The 25,102-nt window shown below is 45.4% G+C and overlaps 1 protein-coding gene across 7 annotated transcripts in view; it reads left to right on the forward strand.

Moving 5' to 3' along the window:
- Positions 1 to 25,102, forward strand: part of FGF1 (fibroblast growth factor 1) — a 91,740-nt gene that overhangs the window by 59,816 nt on the left and 6,822 nt on the right. For 6 of the 7 annotated variants that reach the window (XM_019535007.1, XM_019535013.1, XM_019535009.1 and 3 more), the window contains one exon: positions 18,312 to 18,513. In XM_019535007.1, coding sequence (XP_019390552.1) covers positions 18,345 to 18,513 — 169 coding nt within the window. In that variant the 5' untranslated portion in view covers positions 18,312 to 18,344. Of the gene's footprint in view, positions 1 to 5,229; positions 5,316 to 18,311; positions 18,514 to 25,102 lie in introns of those variants that run through there. The other variant, XM_019535012.1, reaches the window with a different exon arrangement.

The raw sequence follows: 25,102 nt of genomic DNA on the forward strand, positions 1-25,102 counted from the left end.
ACTCAAAGAAATGCAAACCAGACTTCATTTGGTCAGCACAGCAGAAAATATCTGCATTTCAATCATCAGTTTGTAGCTAGAGACACTGGGCCACATTCACCTCCACACAAAAGACTTGCATGTGGTATTTGGACAAACCTGACAACTTCAGCTGTCTGAGTATCACAGAGTCCTCTGCAAATGAACACATTTCACCGAGAAGGTCAGACCTCATCTTTAGGTTCTCTGACCCCTAAGACTGATGGACTGTCTCCATGACTAGTGAAAGTCCAATGCGATCCAATGCAAACACTGCTTGTTTGGTTTCGACAACCCAGACTTTAAAAATCTGTTTCACCACTGACTTGTGAATCTGAGCCTGAAACTCAAAAGTGAATGAAATGCAAAAATCATTCAGCATTTGCCATGACAGGGGCTTTTGATTTTAAAAAAAATCTTAACATTTTTATATAATGGAAAATGTTGAATGAGAACAGACCATTAGACACCTGGGCAACACAGGCCATGATGTTTCACCCAGTGACACTTGTACAAAACCAATAAGATGCTTTTGATCCAAGTGCCTCTCCCAGAAGGGCAACTTGTCTTCATCTACAGCCATCAGAGACAGACGATCCACAACGGCCCTGGCCCCTATTCTAGTTGTTATCATCCTCACAGTGAAAAAATGTTGCCTTATTTTTCGTTTGAAGTAGTCTTGGCTTCAGCTTCCAGTCACTGGTTCTTGCTATGCCTTTCTCTGGTAGATGAAAGAACCATGTAGGACTTGTATTTTGTAGACTGCAGTAGGCCCTGAGCTGTTTAATATTGATATCTTATAGCAACTGCTTACATCTGCTTGACTAGAATTTGGGTAGGATACAAAGAGGCAAAGGAAACGAGCAAACGAGCAAACGTTATTGGCAAGAAGAGTGCAGAAGGCAAAAGAAAGACAGGTTAAAAGGTGTCAGTTCAGGGTCACTTAAAATCATTTAGTAGGTATACACCAGCTCACTCTGGTTTAAGGCAGACACCATTTATACAAGGGATTAAAAATAGGTATGTCTGCTTGACAACAAGCCAGATACACTTAATAACCATATTAGACAGATTTCATATTGGTATTAATAATTAAATAAAATATTTGGCACATTTCTATAGAACCTAGCCTTAATAGCGAGCTTTTGAAGTTGAGCCAGGTAATCGGGTATACAAATCCAGATACTTCAAAATCTTTGCTCTTTAGCTTTGAACCATGGTCCTTGCTGAATGGCCCATATGCAGATGAACCAACATAAGTGCTTCTTTGAAACTTAGCACTTTGTTACACCTCACTCTGCAAGCCGCACAAATGTTGATTGGTATCAATGCTAGCTTGGAGTTTGGAGCAGTCACACCCCTAGTCTAGAAACCTTCTCTGACTGTCCCCTGCTTGCACAGCTCTGACTTGCCACTAGAAACCTGGTGCGCAGGGGCAGGACTAAGAGCTGTAGCTATGAGTTGCCACTACAAGGCTGGTGAGCCAGGACAGGCTTCTATCCCTACTCGATGGGTGGGGGTGTGAGAGCTCCTGGGATATTAGAGGACTTCAATTTGGGCAGCACATCTGCAGCAACGGGCCACACCTTAATGGAACAGGAGCTGGACAGTGCAGATCTGAGATAATCCTGCTCTGGGTGGAGTAACTCTGAGCTGCACTTTAAACCCCTTTAAGGTGTTAAAATGTGTAGACAATTCAGGGATAAAGAGCTCTGGAAGCCTCCCAAAATTGCTGTGTAACAAGGCCCTAAGAAGGCCCTTACTTTTAAGCCTGGGTAACAAGTCCTTTTCCCTATTAGAGCCACCTATTAAAGGCTTTTAAATTTAGGATTAATCTTTCTATTCAAATATTTAAAAATATATTATTGATGAACATTTAAATATTTAGTTTGAAAAGCTTAATCTGTATTGTCTTATCATTCATATACCATTTGTATTTCAATATTGAAATTGCTGCTAAAATTTATTTGATCTTATTCTCAAGTACTTGGTTTGGGTGGGACAGGCTCCCCAAACCTTCCTTGGTCTCCTGAGCACTTCTGTAGGAATACAGTTTTCCCCTATGAAGATTCTTATACCTTAGTTTCATAATTTCATTGTTTCTAGGGTCAGAAGGGACCTGAACAGATCAAGTCCGACCCCCTGCCTTGGGCAGGAATGAGTGCTGGCATCATAATACCCCAGCCAGATATGTATCCAACCTCCTCTTGAAGACTCCCAAGGTAGGGGAAAGCACCACCTCCCTTGGGAGCCCATTCCAGAGCCTGGCAGCCCTAACCGTAAAGTTATCAAGCCTGAACCTTCTCCTGACATCAAGCCTGAACCTGCTCTCAATCAATTTGTGGCCGTTATTCCTTCTTGTCCCAGGTGGTGCCCAGGGGAACAGAGCTTCACCTATTTTCCACTGGTCCCCCCTGGTGAGTTTATAGATGGCCACCAGATCCCCTCTCAGCCTTCTCTTGTGGAGGCTGAATAGATTCAGGCCCTTTAGTCTATCTTCATAGGGCCTGGCCAGCTGCCACCTGACCATGTGAGTGGCCCTCTTCTGGACCCTCTCAAGGTTAGCCACATCCCTCTTGAAGTGCAGTGCCCAGAACTGGACTCAGTACTCCAACTGCGGCCTGACCAACGCCACATAGAGGAGAAGGATCACCTCCTTGGACCTGCCTGAGATGCATCTGTAGATGCACGACGAGGTGCAGCTAGCCTTACTGACCGCTTCCTCGCATTGGTAGCTCATGTCCATCCTGGAGTCAACAATGACTCCAAGATCCCTTTCAGCCACTGTGTTGATGAGAAGGGTGTTCCTCAGCCTATAGGTGTGTTGCAGGTTCCTTCTCTCTAGATGCAGTGCCTTGCACTTGTCTGCATTGAATCCCATCCTACACCCACCTCTGTAACCTGTCTAGATCTAGTTGGATTCTGTCCCTCCCTTCTAGTGTGCCCACTTCTGCCCACATCTTTGTGTCATGAGCAAATTTGGATGGCTTGCTTTCCATGCCCACCTCCAAGTCACTGATAAAGGTGTTGAATAGCACAGGCCCTTACAGCTTCTCACTTTAAAGCACTTCATCCAACCTTCCTATAAGAGCAGATAAGGAACTTATTGTTTATTTGTAGTTTTCTGCCGTGATAACATTGTTAACTTGCATCCTTGCCTAATATTTAAAATGAATAACCTTCACTGTGCATGGTTGAAAAATGGAGGCTGACTGACTGGCTTATGCGGCTACAAAACAAACCAGTAAACAGATTCTGTAGGCAACTGAATGAATAGTTATTAGAGTAAATACTAAATGAAGAAATAAGATACAGGGCAAAGAAAGCAAGAGCAGAATTCTTCCAGCAAGCAATGTCTAGAATTTAATACGATAAAGCATACAAGTTCATTATACAGAACCTTACAGAGCTAGCCATGCATTTTCAGGGGCATAAATCAACGTTGAGGTTATAGCAAACCAAGAAGTCAAGCAATCCTCTCTGGAATGACTCAGTCTGACACTAAGCTTGGGTAAGTTTGATTCTTAAGTGATGATGCAGCTGGTGATGGTTAGAATGCTTGGTTTAGCTTGGATTACAGGTGAAACCTTGAGTTACAGCATGCCTACACTTTGGGGGAAAGGCATTGTTTAAAACTGGGCCCCAATTCTGATGCAGATGTTATAGCCTGTGCACATCCTTACTCTTTGGAACCCCTGCTGTGGGAAATACTCGCACCCCTGACACTACATCAAAATCCTTCATTTTTAATTTCCGCTTCCAACCAAGAATGTTGGCCAACGCATTCACTGAGGCTCTGGAACGTACGGAGAGAGGCTAGGAGTGGAAAATGTGATTTTATGGAGTGTGGAAGGAGAAAGCAGGTGAAGCTCATGGAGTTTTATTTGGAGATTTCATTGGAGGTTTGGGCGCACAAAGAATGCAAGATCAGGGCATTTGTTTACAAGTGATGACGGCATTTGTCCAAAGAATTTTGTTATTTAGCTTCAACACCCTGGTTTTACTGGGCAAAACCTATTTATGACCAAGCTCCCAATGGCAAGCAACCAAGAATGTATATCTTCATCCCCAAATATACTGGGGATGAGACAGAAGGAGGAGAGAAACTCCTTGGAGAAAGGTGTCTATATATGGAACAGTAAAATAAAAAACTTTAAAAGCCTCCTCCTGGCTGGGGACAAGTCGTAAGATTGTGTTTGCCAGTTTCTGGGAATACAACACTGGAGGAAGTGGCTAAGTGGTGTGCAAGTGCGTATGTGGGAGGCGGCTGGGATGGATCTTGCTGCCCGAGCAGCCACACCTGCAGTGAGATGCAAAACAAACCTGTGCTGGATTGTTTTTGTGGTCTGACATTTAGTTCTATGTCGTGCAAAGAAAGTGGAGTGCGGGTGGGAGGGGGAAACAGTGACATTTCAGAACGTGGTGAATGCTTCACCCCATTTAACCTCACTGCTGGAGGACCTGCCGGGTGCTAGGGAGGCACGAAGCAGGGCCTTCTGCACCTCTGCTAAGCCACTACTTCCAGGATCCCAAGGTACTCAGCAAACAGTGTGACAATCCTACACCAAAAAGCAACTATGGATTCCAGAGCTTAGTTATCTGCTGTGTAGCTACAGACCACCTGTGTGGCATTGGGCTCAGGAGCAACTCTGCAAAAACGAACGATTCACCGTACAACCCTACAATAACAAAACACAGGAGATCAGGGCGTAAACAGTACTCAGTTCTCAGCTGGCAAGGGTTTATAATAAACCGTGTGAGTAAGAAAATGTATTTAAGCCATGACTGGTGGTAGCTCAAGAGTCGTCTTCTTATGCCATGTGGGCTCACAGACTCTGTGGGAAGGGGTGTGTATCAGAAGGGGCAGACTCATTTTGTTGTGGTAGGTCCCTGCCTAAAAGTTTGATGTCTTCTGCTGTCCATAATGAGTAACAGCGCTTTCCATTTTAAACCGAGAGGCTAGAGCAATGACAACGTCAATTGATGTGGGTTTCAGACGGAGGGCTGGACACGCGATTACTCAGAAACCAGGGTGAGCAAGCCAACATTCTTTTCCCCCTGCTCAGTAAACCATAATTTATTTTTCTTCTGGAGTCTAAAGATAATGTATAGTCCCCTGTACCAAAACGATTGGCCAGTCCCACTTATCATATCAGACTTTAGTAATTTCCAGGCATAACCGCCTACAAAGAGCAATTGAACAGACTTAGCCACAGTTCTTCACAATTGCCCATGAAGAAGTCTGGCTGGCCTTGGTGTGGTATTAACTGATCAGACATGCTGGCAAGGCCCTGAAGGTATGTATGTGATGTGTTTTCCTCTTGATTCCCCAATAGCCTCAGAGTCTAGAGGAGCCCTCTGATTGTTTCAAGGGGACAGCTGGTGCCAGAGAAAGGACCAAGGTACTTGCTTCATTAGGAAATACTATGCTTTAGCTATTAGCCGATTGCTCCCCAGTCAGGGCCTCCACTGGCTTTGCTCCAACTCACTTACCAGCATACAGAGAAACATCTCTCCTGCCTGTGGGGTGCACAGGGAGGAATCAGGTAGCTCTGTTCCAAAGCAGAGTGGCAGATATTACAGTTTTATGTAGCTTTCAGCATGGAACCTGATGTACATGGGCTGTTTGAGATGGACAATGGGTCTGTGGCTGAAAGATATAGCAGTCCTTTTCCTTTTCTTGTACGGAGAGGGGGAAACCACATAGTGGGTTGCGAAGGGAACGTATTCTCAACTTGCATTTGATTCTGTCTGTTACAACAGCAGCAATGAGCATTACCCCAAGGACAACTTCCTGAGGATTACAGCAGCTAATCTCCAAGGCTAAGGACAGAAGTTACATATAAACTGGTTTAAGTGATCAGAAACTGGTTTAAACCTGTAACAGAACATAAGTTTAGTGAACATAAACCAGTTTCAAACTGGCTGAAACTGGTTTAAGATAAACCTGGTTGAATGTAGTATCAGACTTAACTGATTTGGGTCAAACCAGTTTATGGAATTTCTGTCCCAGACCCCTTCCTGGTTTAAGTTAATGCAGAGTCCCCCAGCATCCCAGCATGCTTTTCAGCCCTGGGCTAGGCTGTGCTGTCTACTCCAGAGAGCAGGACTGGCCCTGCCCCTTTCCTCCCTAGCCGGAGCTGGGGCTGGCTGGCTGAGAAGGAGGTGGGGGACTGCAACATCTGCCAGGCTTCCCCTTTCCCCCCTTGGCCACTTGCTGCTCAAGCAGGGACACCAGCCAGCATTTTGCTCATGCTAGCTAATACTGAGAGGTGTCTGTGTGTGTTTCTACATTTTCACTGAAACAACAGCAGACGGAACAGTATCTGCTTGGGGCTAGAAGCCAGTGGCTTGCAAATGCACCCTGCAGATAAGAAGAGCTTGAAACTGAGAGAGATGCATTTGTTTTCTTTTGTAGGACTTGATAGGCTGATAAGCTTTGTGTTCTGATAGGCTCCCTGCTGGCTGCTGGCTTGCTTCAAAGCCTGCAATCTGCCAGTGTTCAACAGGGGCCAGAGAGAAGTGTGAGAAATTATCTGGTTTGCAATGAATACGACATGTGGGTGCCATCAGTTTGCTGCAGACAGTATAAAGAAGCAGGGAGAGAGAGACTGAAAAGTTCAGTATCATCAAGAGATGCATGCAATCCACACAAACAGTCCTCTCCCCCTGCTTTGCCTCAGAGTGGTAACCGGGGGCTGGGGGCTGTCTGAGCAGCGAGCAGGGAGGGGGAAAGCCTGGCAAGGGCTGCTTCCCCCTCCCCCTCCAGGCACACCCCTGCTGGGAGCTGTGCAGGCCAGGGTCGGGGTTTAAACACCTCCCTAATCATAGTGTCCTGCCAGGGCCTGGCCATAGCTCAGAAGGGAAGGCAGGGCTCACTCTAGCACCCCCTGGCACCTAGCCTGAGCCACTGCAAGCATGTGCCTGCATTTCCTGATTCAAAAGTGAATGTCTATCCACTTGCAAATCAGTTCAATCTCTGCAAGTCAAACTAACCTGCAAAGATTGAATCAATTCAGGCTCAGGTTTTTTCAATGTCTGTCCCTAGCCCAAGTGAAACTAAGGGCACAGCCTGCCCTGCTCCTTTCTCTCCCTCAAAGCTGGCATCCTGTAGTCTTCACCCACTCTGAAAGCCAAATGGTAGTTATTTATTAGACCCAAAGACAGAACTTTGGATCTCAACAGCCCACTGAATCCTGGCAGCATGTGGATGGAGATTCATATTTAATTCCTTATGCCTGTCTTTTAGTTACTGTAAAATAACTGGAACCCAGAAGGTGCACAGCACAACTTCATGGACATTTTGCATCATACCAAATTGAACAGAGTAGCCTTTGTTCAATTAACTCTATCAGTTGTTCTACTGTTGTCTTAAGAAAGAGGCTGTTTTTCTGCTTTATTGGGAACAGTACCAAAAAAACAAAACAAAAGCCCCACCCACGTTCAAGCTCTTTGGAAGAATCGCATAGTTTCATTCTCCCTAATGCCAAGGTGCAAAGGTGTTCCCTTTAAGACTTTGGGTGCAATATATCTTCTGTGTTTTTAATTGTCAAAACAGAGCTTATACCGGATTGTGTCCAAAGTGTTCTTTCCATACAATAGGTCCCAGACATCTGGTTTGCATTGGGAGTCAGGGATTAAAACCCTCACATGAGACAATGGGATTTGCTTATGCAGCCAGTTATTTGTGTGTGTGTGTCTATGTCTTTCTGGTTTGAACCTAAACAGGCCACATGGAAAGAGAGCCCCTGGCAATGCTTCTCCATTCAGACTGGAGTGATGGGCTGGAGCTGGACCCATAGTGAGGTTAATAATCAAATTGGGAAGGTGGGGGGAGGGTTGAACAGAGGAGAAATATAATTTTAAAAAATAGATTTTAACTTTCTGGTTGCCAGAGCCCCATCCCTTGCTGCATGCTGTCAATCTGCCATGATGCCCCATTGAACATGCCAGATGGAAATCAAAGCACCAGAGGCACAGGTGGCTTTGGGACACAGATTCCAAGTTAATGGAACTCTTCCCACAATATTGTTCACATAGGCCTGTCTGCTGACCAGACATAAAGCTGTCCAGTCCAGCACCCGATGCATACTCAAGGCCTGTGTCTCAGGTGCTTTCTTCACCGTGATGCCTCTATCGTAGCTCCTTACCATGCTGGGTACAGGAAAGAGGGGACAAGAGAAAAGTAATGTTGGGGTGCTGTAAAAAGGCCTTCAGTGCTGGGTGGAGCCTGGTACAAGTGCTTTACCTTTCCACAGATCACTGGTGGCATCTTGTAGGATTCAGGATTATGACTATAGCTCCTTAACACAGGGCACTAATGGCAGCAATTATTGTCACTGGCTATCTGGAAATCTTTTTCCACCAATGCAAAGGTGAGCTGAAAAAGCTGCCTTCACTCAACAGCTGTTCAAGAATACACTCTGGGTCTCCTGCTCTGCTACTGTATCCTCTATCTAAAGGCTGTATCCTCTATATGTCACCTTCCCTTCTACTGAGGGAATCAGCCTTTGTTGTTACAAGCATTTTTAACCGCTGTCTTCGTGAGCTTGCAAAGAAATGGGCCCCGAGATGTTTACCTCCTGCAACATTCAGCCATCAGGGGTTCAACTGTACAGTGCACAATTTTCTATTTAGCTGCCTTTAAATTGGCACATGTGCCTCTAGGGGCTCTTTATAACAATAAATTTTAACTAATTCCATGAGTCTTGCTGCCAATTATGTCCAATCAGCCCATCAGTAGAGTTTCACAAAGACACTCCTGCCTGTTTCCCATAAAGGAACTAAAAAGGTATAATTGGAATGCTAGTGTCAGGTATGAATTCAGATTTTGGAGAGAAAGTGGTGATAGCCTTTTACATGATTGGAACGAATCCATATAAGTTTGGTCAGATTTGATATTGAGGTTCCATTTTTATGGGGTTAATTACTGACTGATAAGTGTTGCGTTCCAGGTATATACCCGTGACTTACATGTATAGCGTATTCATAATCTCTGTTAATCATTTATTACTTACAAATGGACTATGAAGCATGACTATAAATTCTTAGACTCTTAGTTCTATATAGCAAGGACAGTGTACTGCTTATGTCCCCAGTGCCCAGCAAAATAAGGCCCTGGTCTCAGATGTGGCCCCCCATTTCAGATAAAAAGTATGTGATAATAAAGAGCTCCATCCTCAATTCTGCCAAGAGAAGCAGGGGAAGTTTAAAGCTACTTCTCTGCCTCCCCGCTAGGCCTCAGCTGGGCTGGTGAGGGAATCAGTACAGGCTCAAGTTAAGATGACTTGAATTTTCACCAGCCCCAGGGACTTTTTAAAGCTGGGCCGGTGTGGCTGGAGCCCTGCCTGCTTGGCTTTACATTCTGATGTCCCTGAAACGTCCCTACATCCTATGGGAACTGCCTGGTGTCAGCAGGACAAAGGGGACTCACCCTGAGGTAACAGGAACAAGGAGCACGTAATTAATCCTTCCGACAAGGAAGGAAATACTTGAAAATTATAATAAGCATTACCACCAGATGTCACCATTTCAGCCAGCTTTGTAGAGAGCATTCAAAGGACAAGCCAAAACCCATAAAAGCAGCAAATCTAATAAACCTGAATTAAAATACACACAGATTTAGTTCAGGAAAGGCCCCATTCTCCTGGTACATTAGGTACTGAGCAGTCTGGTTAGCAGCAATGTGTGTTACAGCTGACATCCAAGGGGAAGCAGAAAGAGGATCCATTTATCACATATTCAGGTTTATAAGCAAACAATTATTATGTAAAGAAACTACAACCAACTGGGCAGGGATGGGAGAAAGGGGATTGTCTGAACCACTTTTGCAGCCAGACTAAGGATCTGATTTTAAAAGAAAGTTTCAAGAGGTTTTTGACTTCTGTAGTTAGCTATAAGATAAAAAGTGCCTCAAAGGGATGGATATAGTCTAGATTCACTGATTAAAGAAAATCCCATACACAGGATGCACTTATAACACTAACAGATGTTGACTGCCCTATCACACTGGAATCATTTATATAACAACTAATGAACTCAGAAACCTCGTTCTAAAATCTAGTCCTTCTGGTATGTAGCAAAGTCCTTTTATTTCTCCTATGTGAAAAGCAGAGCCTAAAGCAGATCCCAAGAATTTTCATGAGCAAAATTCCTAGCTACACGAGAGATTTTTTTCAACCATGCTCAAATAATCATTGGGTTTTTCTTCTCACCACGGCCAATTCCCCACTGAGGAGGTGACGTTTCTTTCCACATGTGCATGCACACAGCAGATCAGGAATCTGTCAGGGCAGACAATGACTGGACTATATAGCCAGGGACCTAAATACTTGTAAAATATTTTACCTGTTATAACTGCTTCCCATCCTCATAAGTGCTATATAAATATCCTAGGAACCTTCTGAATAATCCAAGTGCCTGGAGTAAAAAGGGCACACAAGGAAGGAGTTCAGAGATAGACAAGATGGTTTGGCTATAGTAGATAACGAAGTAATGCTAAAAAGATGTATGTGTATTGCGGTAAGCATTCCACATCCTATCTGATGTAACAAAGACTGAAACATACTTTCAGGTCCTGCTTCAAAGTCTACTGAAATCAGTGTGACTCTCTCTGTTTACTTCCATAGGGGCCAGAACCAAAGCTCATTGACTTGATTATTTGCTGTCAGCAGAGTAGTCTGAAGTGTCCAAACAAAGCCTGCATCTCTTTTTGTTGGGACAATAGCTTTATAGTAACAGGCTGCTTCTATGAACAGAAGATTTATGAGGCTGTTCTCCTTGCCTTCTGCATACAACTCTAGTTTGACTAAATAGGAGTTTCAAGTGTACATAAAGAGAATGGTCAGAAACAAGGAGGCTCTTTGGACCAAGATTACAGCACCCGGGTGGCTATGTATAAACTGCATTTTGCAACTGAGCCAGGTAAGAAATCAAGCATCACCCCCTCCTCCAGAGCAGGAGTCGGACCCCCTGCACACAGCAAGAAGTTGTTATTTCTCCATCAAATCTGTGACAGCGACGGTTTGAGGAAGGCATATGCATATTAGTAGCTATAGCTATAGCTATGCCTATGCCAATAGGGAGCTATTGAATGCTTCTTTTATAATGTAGACTTGTCAATATGGACCCCAAAACAAAATTGAATCGATAGATTTTTATCCACTGAGTTTTGCTATTTAAAAATTAAGGAATATAAAATAATTGAGAGAGACTATTTACCAACCATAGGATAGACCAGGGGTGGGCAAGATACAGCTCAGGGGCCAGATCTGGCCTTCCAGGTCATTCTATCTGGCCTGTGGGGCCCCTACATTTTTAAAAAAATTGATTATTCTTTGTCCGTGAATGCCTGTCTAAGTTGACAAGGTGCCAGCAGCAGCAAGACCCAGGAAAAGTCAGCAGCAGGACCCAGGGCCAGCAGCAGCAAGGCCCAACCAGCTCCACCCCACCCCTAGCCCTGCCCCCAGCACCTCTCCCCCAGCCTCCAACTAGAAGCCTCTGCCTAGCAGAGGCTTCTGGCCTGGTGACCCTGGGGCTGTTCTCCACCTCCCTTCACCGGAGAGTGCAGTCATATAAGAACGGGGGGGAGGGGTGGACCACCGGAGATCACCCCAGTTCATGGGAGCTGGGCTGGCTCCTGCTGCATTGTGCGGTCCCAGCCATGCAGCCAGGAGCTGTGCACTGCCAAAGCAGCAGGCAGGCAGGGAGGAGAGGAGAAGTAGTGGTAGCAACAGGAAGGTGGGGAAATGGGATTGGCAGCAGCAGCAGACAAGGGGGGAACAGGACTAGCAGCAAGTGAGTGGGCAGGAGTGCAGCAACAGCTGGGCTGGAGCACAGGACAGGTGTACGGGGCAGGAGCATGGGACCTGCACCAGTGGGGGCCCAGGGTGGGGCAGCAGGAGCATGGAGCCTGGGCTGTCAGGGGCTCTATGGGGGGCCACTTAACAAGTTTTGGCAAGCTGTGGAAGGCTGCATGGGTAGCCCTGCCCCCTGGTCACCCTGCTGATGCAGCAGGAACTGTCCTGGTCCCCACGATTCCTGGATGGCTCTGCATGGTGCCAGCCAGGCCAAGCCATCTCCAGCACCATGTGGTTCCCGGCTGCATGGCCAGAACCACACCATGCAGCAGAAGCCAGCTAGGAACCGTGTGGTGCTGGAGCAGTGGGTGGGGATGCAGTAGTGGTGGTGGGGGCTGGGGAAGCAGTGGCAGATGGGCGGAAGAAGTGGCAGCAGTTTGGCGTCTTCCAGAAGGCCAACACTGTGCTCCAGGTGACCAACATTACAACCACAAGTCTCCCACACTACACCCCACAAAATTGCCCTGCACCTCAGACTCCCACAACCCCCATGCACAACCCACACCCCCTCACACACCCCAGCCACCCACCCCCACACACATTCCCCACAAACCCCATATTCACTCACACCCCACACATACACCCACATGCCCCCCACTCCACATACACACACAAACCTACCCCCAAAATCCCCCACACTTCCCCCCACAAACCTCATATACACCCACACTTTCCCCCACACTCCACACACACACGCACCCACAGCCCCCAACAAACCCTGTACCCACTCACCCATACCCCCAATATACAAAACTAAGACTTCATTTTAAGCTATTATACAATCACTTCTACGTACACTATGCAAACACATGTAAATCAGGACAAAAACATTTTTTGAAATCAAATTACTGTATGTTGTAGTAGATGTTTGATTTTTAGAATATGATTTGGGTTTTTTCTGGTTCCAAGATGGCAACTCCCTTGCCAAAAGGAGTACTTCTGGGGGCAAGGGGAATAACTTATGGTGGCAAAGGTCAAGGGTTAGGGGGTGAGACTTCCATGCAGCCCTCAACAGCTTACCAAAACTCATTAAGTGGCCCTCCAACCAAAATAATTGCCCACCCCTGGGACAGACCTTAGTGTTTTCTATTTTCCATAGGCAGAACATGACAGGCAGGCATGTACAGACAACTCAAATTACAAGTGATTGCAATTTCTCCTTTTCATGTGTATGAATTTAGTATTTTATAGGTTCTCATGTATTCCAAGTTTACACTGGCCTGACACAATGTGGCACATATCTTTTCTCCAAGGACAAGTCATTCATTTCACAGCAGTCATCAAATACAGCTTACCCATGGTCTGATTGTCCAGTGGGGAGGTGTCCCATATAGGAATCATGTATAATTACACACGGATCATAACAAATGTTGTGCTGAGAAAGCACCACATAGTTGAAGGATAAAGGGTTCCTTTATCACGTTAAGGGGGACATCCTCCATTTTAAGACATTCCACGTCTCTCCTTGAACTACCACAGCCAAGTCCATTCCTGACCAGAGGCAGGTGGGGCTAACGGAGAGATGGGGAAACTTGAAAATAACCTTGGATCAGCACACTCCAGGCAGGGATGGCTGCAGATCACAGCTGTGCCCCTGCTCCAAACCAGGATGTCACCGCTACAAGGAGCCAAGGCAGAGCTGTGATAGGCAAGGTTGGAAAAGTGTTGCAGGAAAGAAGCCCTAAACTTGCACAATCATCCCCACCAAAACAGATATGGGAATTTGGTTCTTCAGCTGATCCTCTCATTTCACTGGATTCACATTGCCCACTTCATTATCCCCAGCTGTATTCTCTTGTTGCAACATTAGAATATTATTACTACTGGATTTGTACAACGAAAGCCATCTAATTCTATGATTCTCCTGTATTAAATATTGATATCCCGGAGGAATGGCTAAGGCAAGTCCATGTTTGGCTTCCCAGACCTCAAACATGAGCCAAAGAGAAAGTATAAATGTAATTATGTCAGTGTTTTTCTAATGATTGAGTAGTGCACTGGGAACAGACATGGGTGTTGTTCTATGAGATGACTATGAAAAATTATTACGGAGCTTTTTATGAGAAGAGCATAAGGAATACTCCTTAATACTTTTCTCCAAATTCCACCTAAAAAGCCTCTGGAAGAAGATGGAAAAACAGATTCAGAGGCTGAACAAAAAAAAGGAATGGAGGAAAAGGCTCTGAAAGCAAAAGCTTTGGTCATATCTCTCTACTACTTTTTGTTGCACTCTAAGCGTTTCTGTAAAGTTAAACTGAAATCACGACACTTGGATCCAGATACCAACTCTTGCCAAATCTAAGGTCCCATTTAAAGCTCATTTAGAGAAAGGTCTAACCGGTCAGGAGAAACTCAGATTCACAAGGGAGGTTCGGGTTCAGGCATCCAGCTCATCTCTGGTGAAAAAGTCAAGTTAAAAACCCTGGTGAACAAAGCCCCTTGTTTAACCACAGAACAGGTGTAGATTGTGCCGTGCAGTTGTGAGCTCCTGCACTGCTTTCCAGTAACATGCCCTGAGCTACAGAGACCACCTCAAGAAGCAAAAGGGACGTGTCGTCCCTAGGGTTCAAACAAACATTGGCTGCCCTGCTTATACTGGAAACAAAAGCCCATTAGTTATCAGGAGTGGTGGTGCTTTAGCATTGAGGACATCTGTTTAGTCTGAACTGGACAGAGGCCACTAATTTTTTTCATATAAGCCACCAAATAAAGCTGCCGGACTACAAAAAAAAGCTACAACTAGTCTGGTCTGGACGTGAACCAGACATCTGGTTTGTATCAAGAAGTAAAAGGGACTTTTATCGCTTAGCAATCCGCTGAACCAGCCAATTGCTCTGGACCCTTAAACAGCATTATTTTTGTGAAGCAAGCAAAAAAGCAATTTATTTTTCAGTGAATTCCATACTGATTTTGAAAGGGAAAATGAAAGGAGTATCACTCATTTGCCATATGTCCCATACTCTTTGCCTGTTATTTTAGAAGTAACAGGAAGGGTTGGTAAACCGCTTGTTACTAGGGACTGGTCAGAGCTGGAAGATTCAGATCCAACTTTTCCATAACCTCGTGTGTGCGCATTGGCCCGGTGGGTGGCCAGTGGGAAAGTCTAGATCAAAGCCAGACTTCTCAAGTTTTTAGGTGCCCAGACCCAGGTGCTCGAGTTAGCATCATCTCTACTCATAACGTGAGGGACCTTGCATGCTCCTAAGCTTCAAGGACTATAGCTTAAAAAGGTTTGCATTCACAGGCCAGATTCAACCTTCCTTTAAACATTTCTTTAGCTAAACTCTGATCCCTAAAAATCTCAGCATCTCCCTTCACAGCTCAGCGGCTGCCATGGGGCCAAAAGCCTAATTCTGTACTAAGTGACCCACCAGGCAATTTAGTGTACCAAACTTCTGGCTTTAAGCTGTGGTTCGTTCACATCGTATCCCATCCATCCCTTCAAGCAGTGCCTGTTTGCACTGTTCTTGTTGGGCAAGAGTAGTGAAATGCAGCAGAAACCAGATGTTTCAAATATTGGGTTTCTCTCAGAGCTCAGTGAAGAAACACTTTGGGTTGAGGTTCAGATTCATGTTAATTTATTGGCCTCTTTTCATTTCAATAGCTGAGCATCATATAGTTGAATGAGGAAAACCAACCAGCTAGAGACTATGCAATTCACGGTCACCCAAGAAGCTTTCTACACACTCACTTCTAAACCACCCAGCCTCGCAAGCCAGCCCCTAATTCCTTTACAGGCATCTACAAATTGAGAGATTTCAAGGTTAGGGAGAACTAGTATAATACTCTGTTCTGACCTCCTGCACCATACAGCCTATAAACTTTCACCACGTGATTTTTGCTTCAACACATAAAACAATACGCAATGCACAATAACTTTGTAGTTTGCTTTGAATATTAGTAATTCAATGTCTCGGTCTAGTCCCCCGCACATCCTGCCACATACAGTACAGCTCTTTTATAATGTACAACTTGTTGCTAAGAGGATGAGGTTTATAATATAGTTAAAACAGAAAATAATTAAGTATTCTTATGTCTGAATTTACAATACTTTTGTCTTTATTTTGTCTATAACTCGACTTCTGTATAAACAGCAAATATAAGGAGCCCAGTATATGAATGATAGCTTGGTTTCATGAGACTTCAGAATTAGCTTTTATACCAGAAAAAAAATCAGATAAGTTTGCAAAAGCTTGGAGTAAATATAGAAACTCTTGGGTCATTATGCATATCAGTCCACAAAACTTTCTAAAGTTGGCCAATTGCTAATGCTAATATATTTCTGTCTGCATATCAAGCTGCCATTGAGTATGCAATATACATTGGAAAAATTTAGCGCTGAGAAAATTAGAGGCAGATGGACCTGTCTCTCACTGCAAGTTTTCCCAGACAGAGTGGTCAAGCAATAAAAACAGAACAACAAGCCTACACACGACGTAGTCAATAAAGTTTCTCCAACTTCTGATTAAAATTTACAGGTGTGGCATGTGCTAATCTAATGCCCATTACTGCAGACTTAGGGCTCTTACCAGCATTTCTGCTTCAAAGGGTTGTGTAATATCCAGTTCTTGCAGGCTTCAAAATGCTTTTTGTTTTCAACCTTACATTTGGTCTCAGTGCTCCCAAGGATCTTAGACGGTAAAAGATGCTGAAAGTTGTTCACAGTGTTTAAAGTCAGGAGAACCATTTGATTCTTGAGTCTGACCTCCTGCTTACCACAGGCCATCAGCATCACCCACTGTCCCTTACTGAGCCCAGTAACTTGGATTTGGCTAAAGGAGTTCTGCCAGAAGTGCATCTGGTTTGGATTGGGAGCCATCCAGAGCCATCAAGAATCCACTGTTTCCTTTTTACCTTGTTTCACTGGTGAAATCACACTCACTGGTAAATTTGCCTCTGCTTTCCGATTTGAATTCATCTGGCTTCGGCGTCCAGCCATAGGTTCTTGTTATGCCTCTCTCTGCTGGGTTAGCAAGCCTGTTAGCCCCCAGCATTTCCTCCCTTCAAATGCCTTTATACATTTTAATCGAGGTATGACTCAATCTTCTTTGCGATAAGATATAAATAAATGGAACTGTGTAAAGCTCTTGCTGCAAGGTGCAGTCACCAGTCCTTGAATCATTTGTACAGTTCTTTTTTGTGCCATCCCCAATTTTTCAACCTCCTTTTTAACACAAGGCACCGGAACTGCAAGCTACCTTCCAGCAGTGGTCTCACCACTGCACACAGATAAAATCAGCCCTTTCACTCATTACAAAGCCTGGCTGCTAAGCCAGGTAGCTTAAATCCCATTTTTACAGGACTAAGTATGCCTAAATTTAGATACTAACTTTTCATGAAAGCTTATACAGGCCTTTCTATGCATGTGTGCTATGAAGTATAATATTCCCAGAACATGTGCATTCAGAGCTGCCTACGAACAATGTCAGTTTATCAGCTTTATTGACCAAAGGCTGTGCTGCAGAACAGGTATCGCACGGGGAACAGCAGGGCCTGTGGGGAAACCACATCCCGCCTCACTCCTATTAGAAATTAGAAGAGGTCAGAATCACTGTTAGAGGTCGAAAGATAGCTCTCTCTCAAGGTCCATGCAGGGCCAGAGTCTGAACTGGAGTAAAGCCACACATGTGTTCCACTTGAAGACTTGGCTCTGATGAGCCTGACAACATGGGTGCCAACTGCTGTGTCTGTGTGATGGACACACGTGGCCAGCATTAATTAGACTCACTCCACCATCTCAGTGCATATACCAGAGACCAAACAGGTGTACCTTGCAGCTGCCGCCAATCTGAGCTGTACCCAAATAAATGCCAGCAAATGAAAACGTTACTGATCTCCTGAGCAATTCCCTGCTATACCTGGGTTTTCTTCCGTTTTGAACCACTCCTGTGGGTTATCACAGCAGAGGCATGATGCAGTATGTGCTATCAAGCATACAACATGTTGCAATATCTAGTCAGGGTAAGGCCTGGGCGGAGTACAAGTTACTGAGCTTCCTGCCTCTTGTGGGTTGCGATCAGACATTGTGTGTTTTTGCAGTGTTTTTTTGGAGGGTGTAATTTTAGCATGTGTGTCAATAGAAAAAGGAACAAAAACATTTAATATGATAAATATAAACAAAAAAAAGAAATGTCTCGATGAGCCTGGCTACAGCCAATGGGAAAGTGAGGAACTGACCAAAGCCCCCTCCCTCTTCGGGAATATCAACACTTAAAGCCCTACCTTCAAGAACGTGTCACTGCCTTAAACATCAGACACTGTATGAATCACCTTGGGAACTCGTGGCAAAACAATTACCTGTGATATAGGCCACGTCAGTGGATCCTCCAGGCAGGTCCTGGTTCCTTCTTTTCCCCTTTCAAAAAGTGTGACTAGAATAAGCGTGCTGCACACTTTGTTGCTATTACTGCTATAAGTCTGTTGAATTTCTTACAGCCCTGAAGTCCTGCCGCTGGGAGAGGCTGAGAGATGGCCGAAGGGAAAATAACAACTTTCACCGCCCTGACGGAAAAATTCAACCTTCCCTTGGGGAATTACAAGAAACCCAAACTTCTGTACTGCAGCAATGGGGGCTACTTCTTGAGGATACTTCCAGATGGCAAGGTAGATGGCACAAGGGACCGAAGCGACCAACACAGTAAGCGAATCAGAAATGTGCTCTTGACTCAGCTCTTACTTCCCTTGTGGACCTAGGGCTACCTGTATCTTACTGCCCCTTTCTGTCGGGGAGGCTGGTCATTCCCGTCAGGGAAGGACAGGCAGTCTGTGCCAGGTTCACTCCCCTCCCCATGGCTGCGCACCAGCCAATGGCTCAGCATGTGAAACAAAGAAGGTGGCTCTGTATATACACTGAAAGGCAGTACATGCAGCACCTCGCATTTATGAAAGAGTAAGATAGGAATGAAGTCATGGGGTAGGGGGACAACAGCCAGAGAGACAGCATTTCAGTCTGTCCTGAACAGCCAAACTACACACAGCCAGGTTGCAAAAGGTGTTAGCATCCAGGAGAAAGACGTATAGGAAGATCCTCACAGCCTACATCCAGGCTCTGCAGTCAGGCATAAATCTATTATATCTTTGCGTTTACTGCAGTCTAGAAATTTCGGCACAGTAGTGGGATTGTGAGGAACCAGTTTTCCCAGGCAGTGTGTCGCAGCTGTGCTTCTTTGCAAGTTAAGTCATCTTTTGGAGCGAGAGCCGAGGCCCAGATTCCTCAGTGTGGAATGTATTTTATCTGAATGTTTTGCCCAGAATGTGCTCGTGTCTTTGGGTAGCCTTCCCTTTCCCTTATGTAGCAAAAGCACAGTGCATTCCTGTGGGACGTGCAAGCTCCCCAGTGGAAAGATTTGGCCAAAAAAAAGAGTTCTTCGGTGATAGATTGTGTAACAAAATTACAGTTAATTTCTTTCTGAAAGCAATTGCTAAATCTATGCTGAACACGTGTGTTTTATGTGCTTATGCAGCCTCCCCTGTCATAAAGAGCAGGCATGGTACCATTGTTACCACGTCTAAGTGAAACATTAGACAGACTCAATCGGTTAGCAGAGTCCCCACCTGTGACTAGATTCTTTCCATTTCTTTCCTCCCCTATCTCTTACTAGGGTCGACACAAGAACTGGATGCAGTGTAGTCCCTAGAAAGCCTCTCCAGCAGACAGCAAAGAGATGAATCCCTTGTCAAGCCACTAAAGCAGAGAGGGCATTTTCACACGTGCTACAGGGGTGGGGGGGCACATTAGAGCGGCTCTTGGAGCCACTCTAATTAAAACACCTGGAGCGTCTCATGTATCAGCATTCCCATGCTTCAAAATGGTAGCAGAGGTGCTTTATCTAAAGCTCATCTAGCGAGCTTTAGCTAAAGCGCCTCCACCATTTTGAAGCTTGGGGGTGCTGATACAAGAGACACGGAGGCTGGCTGGAGTGCACTAATTAGCACACTCCAATATGCAGCAATAACAGTGTGTCGGAGCAGCCTCCCAGAATGTCTACAGGCATGCAGAGAGACTCTTCAGGTAGAGGTCCCCATTTGTCTTAAAGTTTGCAGTTTCTAGTATTCACTTCCATCTTCAGAGATAAGGGCCTTTCAGACTTTTGAGGCTGTGTTAGAATGCTGCTCCAGCAAACTGCTAAGGCTCTTCCAGTTTGATCACAGAGGTTATGTCCTAGGGTTGCTTCAAGAAGAGCCCTTCTGTGCTCCAAGTCAGTACTAGAAGTGGGCTCGACTTACACGATTTAGATTTGAACTTCACCAAAGCTAGAAGCTATTCAGGTACAACTTCTCTCATCAGGCCATCTCAGGTCACTAAAGAAACGATACTTTGCTTGCGAATGCAGTGGATTAATGACCCAGAAGGCCCCTTCCAGTGCTATGTTCCTAATATCACAATAGGAGAGAGACTCTTGTGCCACTAGAAGTTCTGTCACTCTTGTGTCACAGAACGCTTGGAAAGGGCCTCAAAACAATCTGTGACAAATTAATTCCAGGACCCAAACCGAGGTCACTGTGTTCTGCTTACCTGATACCTCCCTGCAGTCTCCGGTGGGTGCAGAACTATTCATTACTTCCAGTCCTTCCCTGCTATCTCTGACTGCTGTGCACTGTCATACAGTGATGAACATCATTCTGGTGGCTGCATTTCAGTTGTGGATGAAGGGGTCTCTGCCTGTAGACTGAACAGGAGTTAAATTCTTAAAGTGATCCTTTGACGGGGAGGTACAATATATCATTGGTGCTATAGGTAACCTTTTTTTTATTGAGACAAGAAAGAAATACGGTTTTCTTTGGTTCCATTATTCATTCATTGGGGAGCATGTCAAAATACTATTTCAGCAATATCAGTCCATGAAAAGATTACAGCCCTTGGACAAATTCAGTCACTGCTTGCAAGGGTTTAAAGGTCAATAACGCATTCCTGCCACTGACTTCATTTTCCTCACATCGGTATATAGGTCTGGTCTCTCATATACTTGCACCGTGGAGTATTTGCACAGTTCCAGGCCTGTGTAAAATTACTGTTTCTTTATGAATCACATACACGGCATGTGTGCTTCCAGTGACTCCTGTAGTTTCCACCCATCTTGCCATAAACGTTTCTCTTCCCAGCCTCTTGGGAGCATTCAGCTCCATTGTCTCCACATTGCCATCCTCATGAGATGCATGAGAGACCTTTAAGGAAGCCAAAGCGCTGTCTTTTTTGATGCTCAGAGTGCTGTCTTTCAGAGCTTTAATAAATAAGGGTAAGAACTTCTCCATATTTTATAGGAATAGTCGCATGCCAGCAGTATTCTTACTACCTTCCACCTCAGAGGTGGTTACATTTCACTGGCTTTATGCATGTAAATGTGTTTAAAATTATGAAGATTCTTCAGGATGAAAACTCATATAACTATAAAGTGCTGTAGCCAAGGCTTTCAAACCACCTTTCTCTTTTTCCATGTTCAAAATATGTATTTCTTTTAGTTTTGCTTTGTAAAGTTCTGTGGGATATGTGATGTATGAGGAGCATTACACACGCATGTGCGCACACACACCCCAACCAAATGCTATTCATTTCATTTAAGCTAAGAGAGACTCAATCAGTGGAATACACTCCCATCTCTCACATTTCTCTCATCTCCTACATCTGTTAAGGAGCTCAATCTGGTTCCTGGGTAAGAAAGACCAAAGCCAGATTTGTGGGCCTGGCCAAAGTGTGCTTGGTGCAGTATGCAAGAAGAGATACTAGGTGACCCTAAGCTAATGTTTTGCTCCCCCATCTGGGGACACAAGTTCTTCCCTAAGCTCACTGGCAAAAGTGGTCAGTCCTTCGGGGACCATATACCAGAAGGCAGTTGCTGGGGTGCAAAGTGATCTGCTCTCATATCCTCTCACTTCTGACGCACCATGGCATGGCTTCTGACCCTGTGACACAGCTCTTATGCCAGGAAGAGTTGGAGCAGGAGACACAGAGCTTGCTACACAGTCATTATACCATGTGGAGATTCTGCTGGTGCAGAAAAATCTCCAGCTGCTATTACATTAAGGCCGTTTTCTGCCTCATCTGTGATGCCTGATCAACTAGTCAGGTCCAGCCCTCAAACTCTAGAGTGGCGGGGGCCAATCTTCTTAGCAGAGATGTCACTGATTAAGCCTCATGCCCTCTCTGAGTACCACTCTGAACCCCTTCCCTAGCCCCATCTTTTGTTTTACTTTCTGCTCTCTGCCCTGTGCTTCCTGCTAAATCTACTGCTCTGCTTTCTGCTTCTTGCCCCATAGAATCCTGTGCTGCCCGCCCCCTACCCAACCTACCATGTGACACATCACAGAGCCTGTCCATGCCACTGGTTGGCCACCCTTTCTCTAGGGCTAGGGACAGACAGCCCAAGCCTGAATTGATTCACTCTTTACAGGTTAGTCTAAGCAGTGCAGCTTAAAGTGATTAATAACTGGACAGACATTCTCTGTTAAAATTGGAAATGCAGCCACATTCCTGCAGTGGCTCAAGCCAGAAGCTGGGGGGCGCTAGAGCATGCCTGCCAGCCACTGCCAAAGGAGAGGGAAGAGAGGTGCCCTCTAAAGCTCTCACCCCTCCCTGCTGGAGTGGAGGGGGTATGATGAGGCACCAGCCTGGGCTAGCACAACACAGGGGCAGCTGCTGCCAGACTGAGGAGTGAGGATGGGGAAAAAGTCCTTTCTCTAAAGCGAGCATGTATTGAACGCAGCAATTTGCAAAGCATACAGCAAAAACTACCAAATTCTTGGTAGAAACTACCAAAAGGAACTCCCAAAAATCTTCCCCTAAGCTAAGATACAGCCCAGTAAAACACAGCATACACAACTTAATCTAATTTAAAATGTAAACCAGTAAGACAAGAATTAGTGTACTAATCCTGAGGGCAGTGTCTGCTTACAGCCAGGCATTCAGAAAGGCTTTGTTTAGGTATTCCCACCTTTTACATGTTCTGCTTTATAGTGTAAATGTAGCTATCTGCATTCTTTGGTGAAGCTGTTTGCAACTTCCCTTAACTACATCTCCAGCATGTGTGATGATTGTCAGGTCTTTCCCAACACTTCCCACCTCTCAGCCTGGTCCTGCAGGTCTTAGCTCTGGGCTCACAGGTGCAGGGCTTAGATCTACACACAGGGAACTAGGTTGCCTCTCTCCTCCAGCCTCCCCACCCTGCTCTGGGACACACTGTGGAATTAATCCCCTCCCTGCCTGGCTGAAGGCAAGCTGCAGAGACTGCAGTCAAACCCCCGGGGGTTCGGGGAGAGAGGGAACAGAGGAAGGAATTAACTCTGTCCCTGCCTGGCTGCAGTCAAGCCACGGAGGTGAGGCTGGGGCTGGTAGACTCCAGGTGGGAGAGAGGGGAAGGAAGAATTTGCCTCAGGGACCATGGCAGGCCAGCATCTGGCCACACCCTGCCCCTGCTGTGGCTAGAGAGAAGAGGGGAGGGGCCAGCCCAGCTCACTGGAGCAGAGAGCAGAGCTCCGCCCAGCCCAGAGAGCATGCCGGGATGCTGGGCGGGTGTGGTTTAACTTAAACCAGCAAGGGGTCTGGGACAGACCCCTCATAAACCAGTTTGAGCCAAATCAGTTAGTCTGATACTACATTCAACCAGGTTTATCTCAAACCAGTTTCGAATATTGTCAAACTGGTTTATGTGGATTGAATGTCTGTTCTGTTACAGGTTTAAATGAGTTTCTGATCACTTAAACTGGTTTATGTGTAATGTCTGTCCCTAGCCTAGAAGACTCCCTAGTCCACAACTCCGAACAGCTCAGTACTGAGCTTGTCTGTTTAAACTATTCAGCATCAATTGTGAGCTCTGCAGAACCACTGGTTCAGTTGAAAACTGTTTAGATATAAAACAGAAAATAGCCATGTAAGGGGGGGAAAAAAGAGATGAACAGAAATTCAAAGGGTTCAATTTGGAAGACTTCGGCTCTTAGAGCTATTACATTTTCAATGCTTGGGAGGCTTTCATTTTTTTAAAATCAGTACCAGAGGAGGACTGGGCAGGCAGAGATGGGGAAAGTAGGAGTATAGCAAACCTCCCTCTTAAGGTGGTCTGGGATTGAGGAAGTGGAGTGCCGCGCCTATCACTGGCACATGCAATGGACTGAATTCACAGGAGGGATTTTTCTGTTACACGTGCACACTGTACTCCTGGACATTTACTGGAATATAACTGGACTCCACGCTGCAGCCATCTCTGGCTAAAATATGGCTTGGGAGTAGCCAGATGTGCTTCACAAACTCTAAGAAAAGCACTTATATTTTAACCAGAGGCATGTGTAGTTTTTCCCTCCTCCCCCAACACAGCTTTTTTTTTTTGGTGGAAGGAAGTTTGTGAGAGAGTTTTAATCATAAAACTCATTCACACACACATACACACACACGCACACACCCTTGGAGGACTGAATGAAAATGACCTCACTTGAGTAAGGGACTGGATGTCGCTAACCTAGACTAAACTGGGCACACAAGCTTTCTCAAAGCTCGTCCAGGGCCAGCAGGCAAGACAGCAAACCTGGGCTGTTCTATGGCAGGCAAGAGTACAGGGACAACAACTGCAAGTTCAGGTGCTGATGGGCTCATATGCACTGAAACAGGCTTCTCTACGCTGTTTTGGCGCTGAGGTTTGTGTCTAAGAAGTACATGCTGCAGCCCCCTCTGATGCACAGCAAGGCTAGGCTCCCAAGAGAAGCCGCAAACCATGGCATAAGTCAACAGGTTTCCTAGGAATATATATCTTTAATCTAAAAAAGGCAACATATTGATTTAAAGGTAAGTGTCTGCCCAAAACCAATAAAGACAACAGAGATGCTGAGGCCCAGTGATCACTACAATTGTTTGCAGATCTGCTGAGGCACAAGTACAGGAGCACATAAGCATACGGCCTCCTAGCTGGCCACCCAGTGCTATGCCTTCTAAGTACTGGGTTATTTTTGCGTATCTGCCTATGTCTCAGTCAACACTATCTGAAAACTGCTGTCGTCAGGTTAAGGCTGCATCATTTGACCCCAGTACTCTTTGCTGCCATGGCAGGGGGTTGGACTTGATGATCTGCTCAGGTCCCTTCCGACCCTACCAACTATGAAACTATGAAGCTGCAGCCTGCAGTTTGACAGGCAGGGCTGGAGATGGGTGCGAACTGAACACATATATTTCAACCATAGGTGTGTTTATTTCCACTTGAGAACTCTGCACCAGATATTGCTGGAAAGCCCACGGTCACAACTGA

Source organism: Crocodylus porosus, unplaced genomic scaffold (assembly GCF_001723895.1).
Source record: "Crocodylus porosus isolate Cpor-Errol unplaced genomic scaffold, CroPor_comp1, whole genome shotgun sequence".
In the NCBI taxonomy this organism is placed as follows: domain Eukaryota; kingdom Metazoa; phylum Chordata; order Crocodylia; family Crocodylidae; genus Crocodylus; species Crocodylus porosus.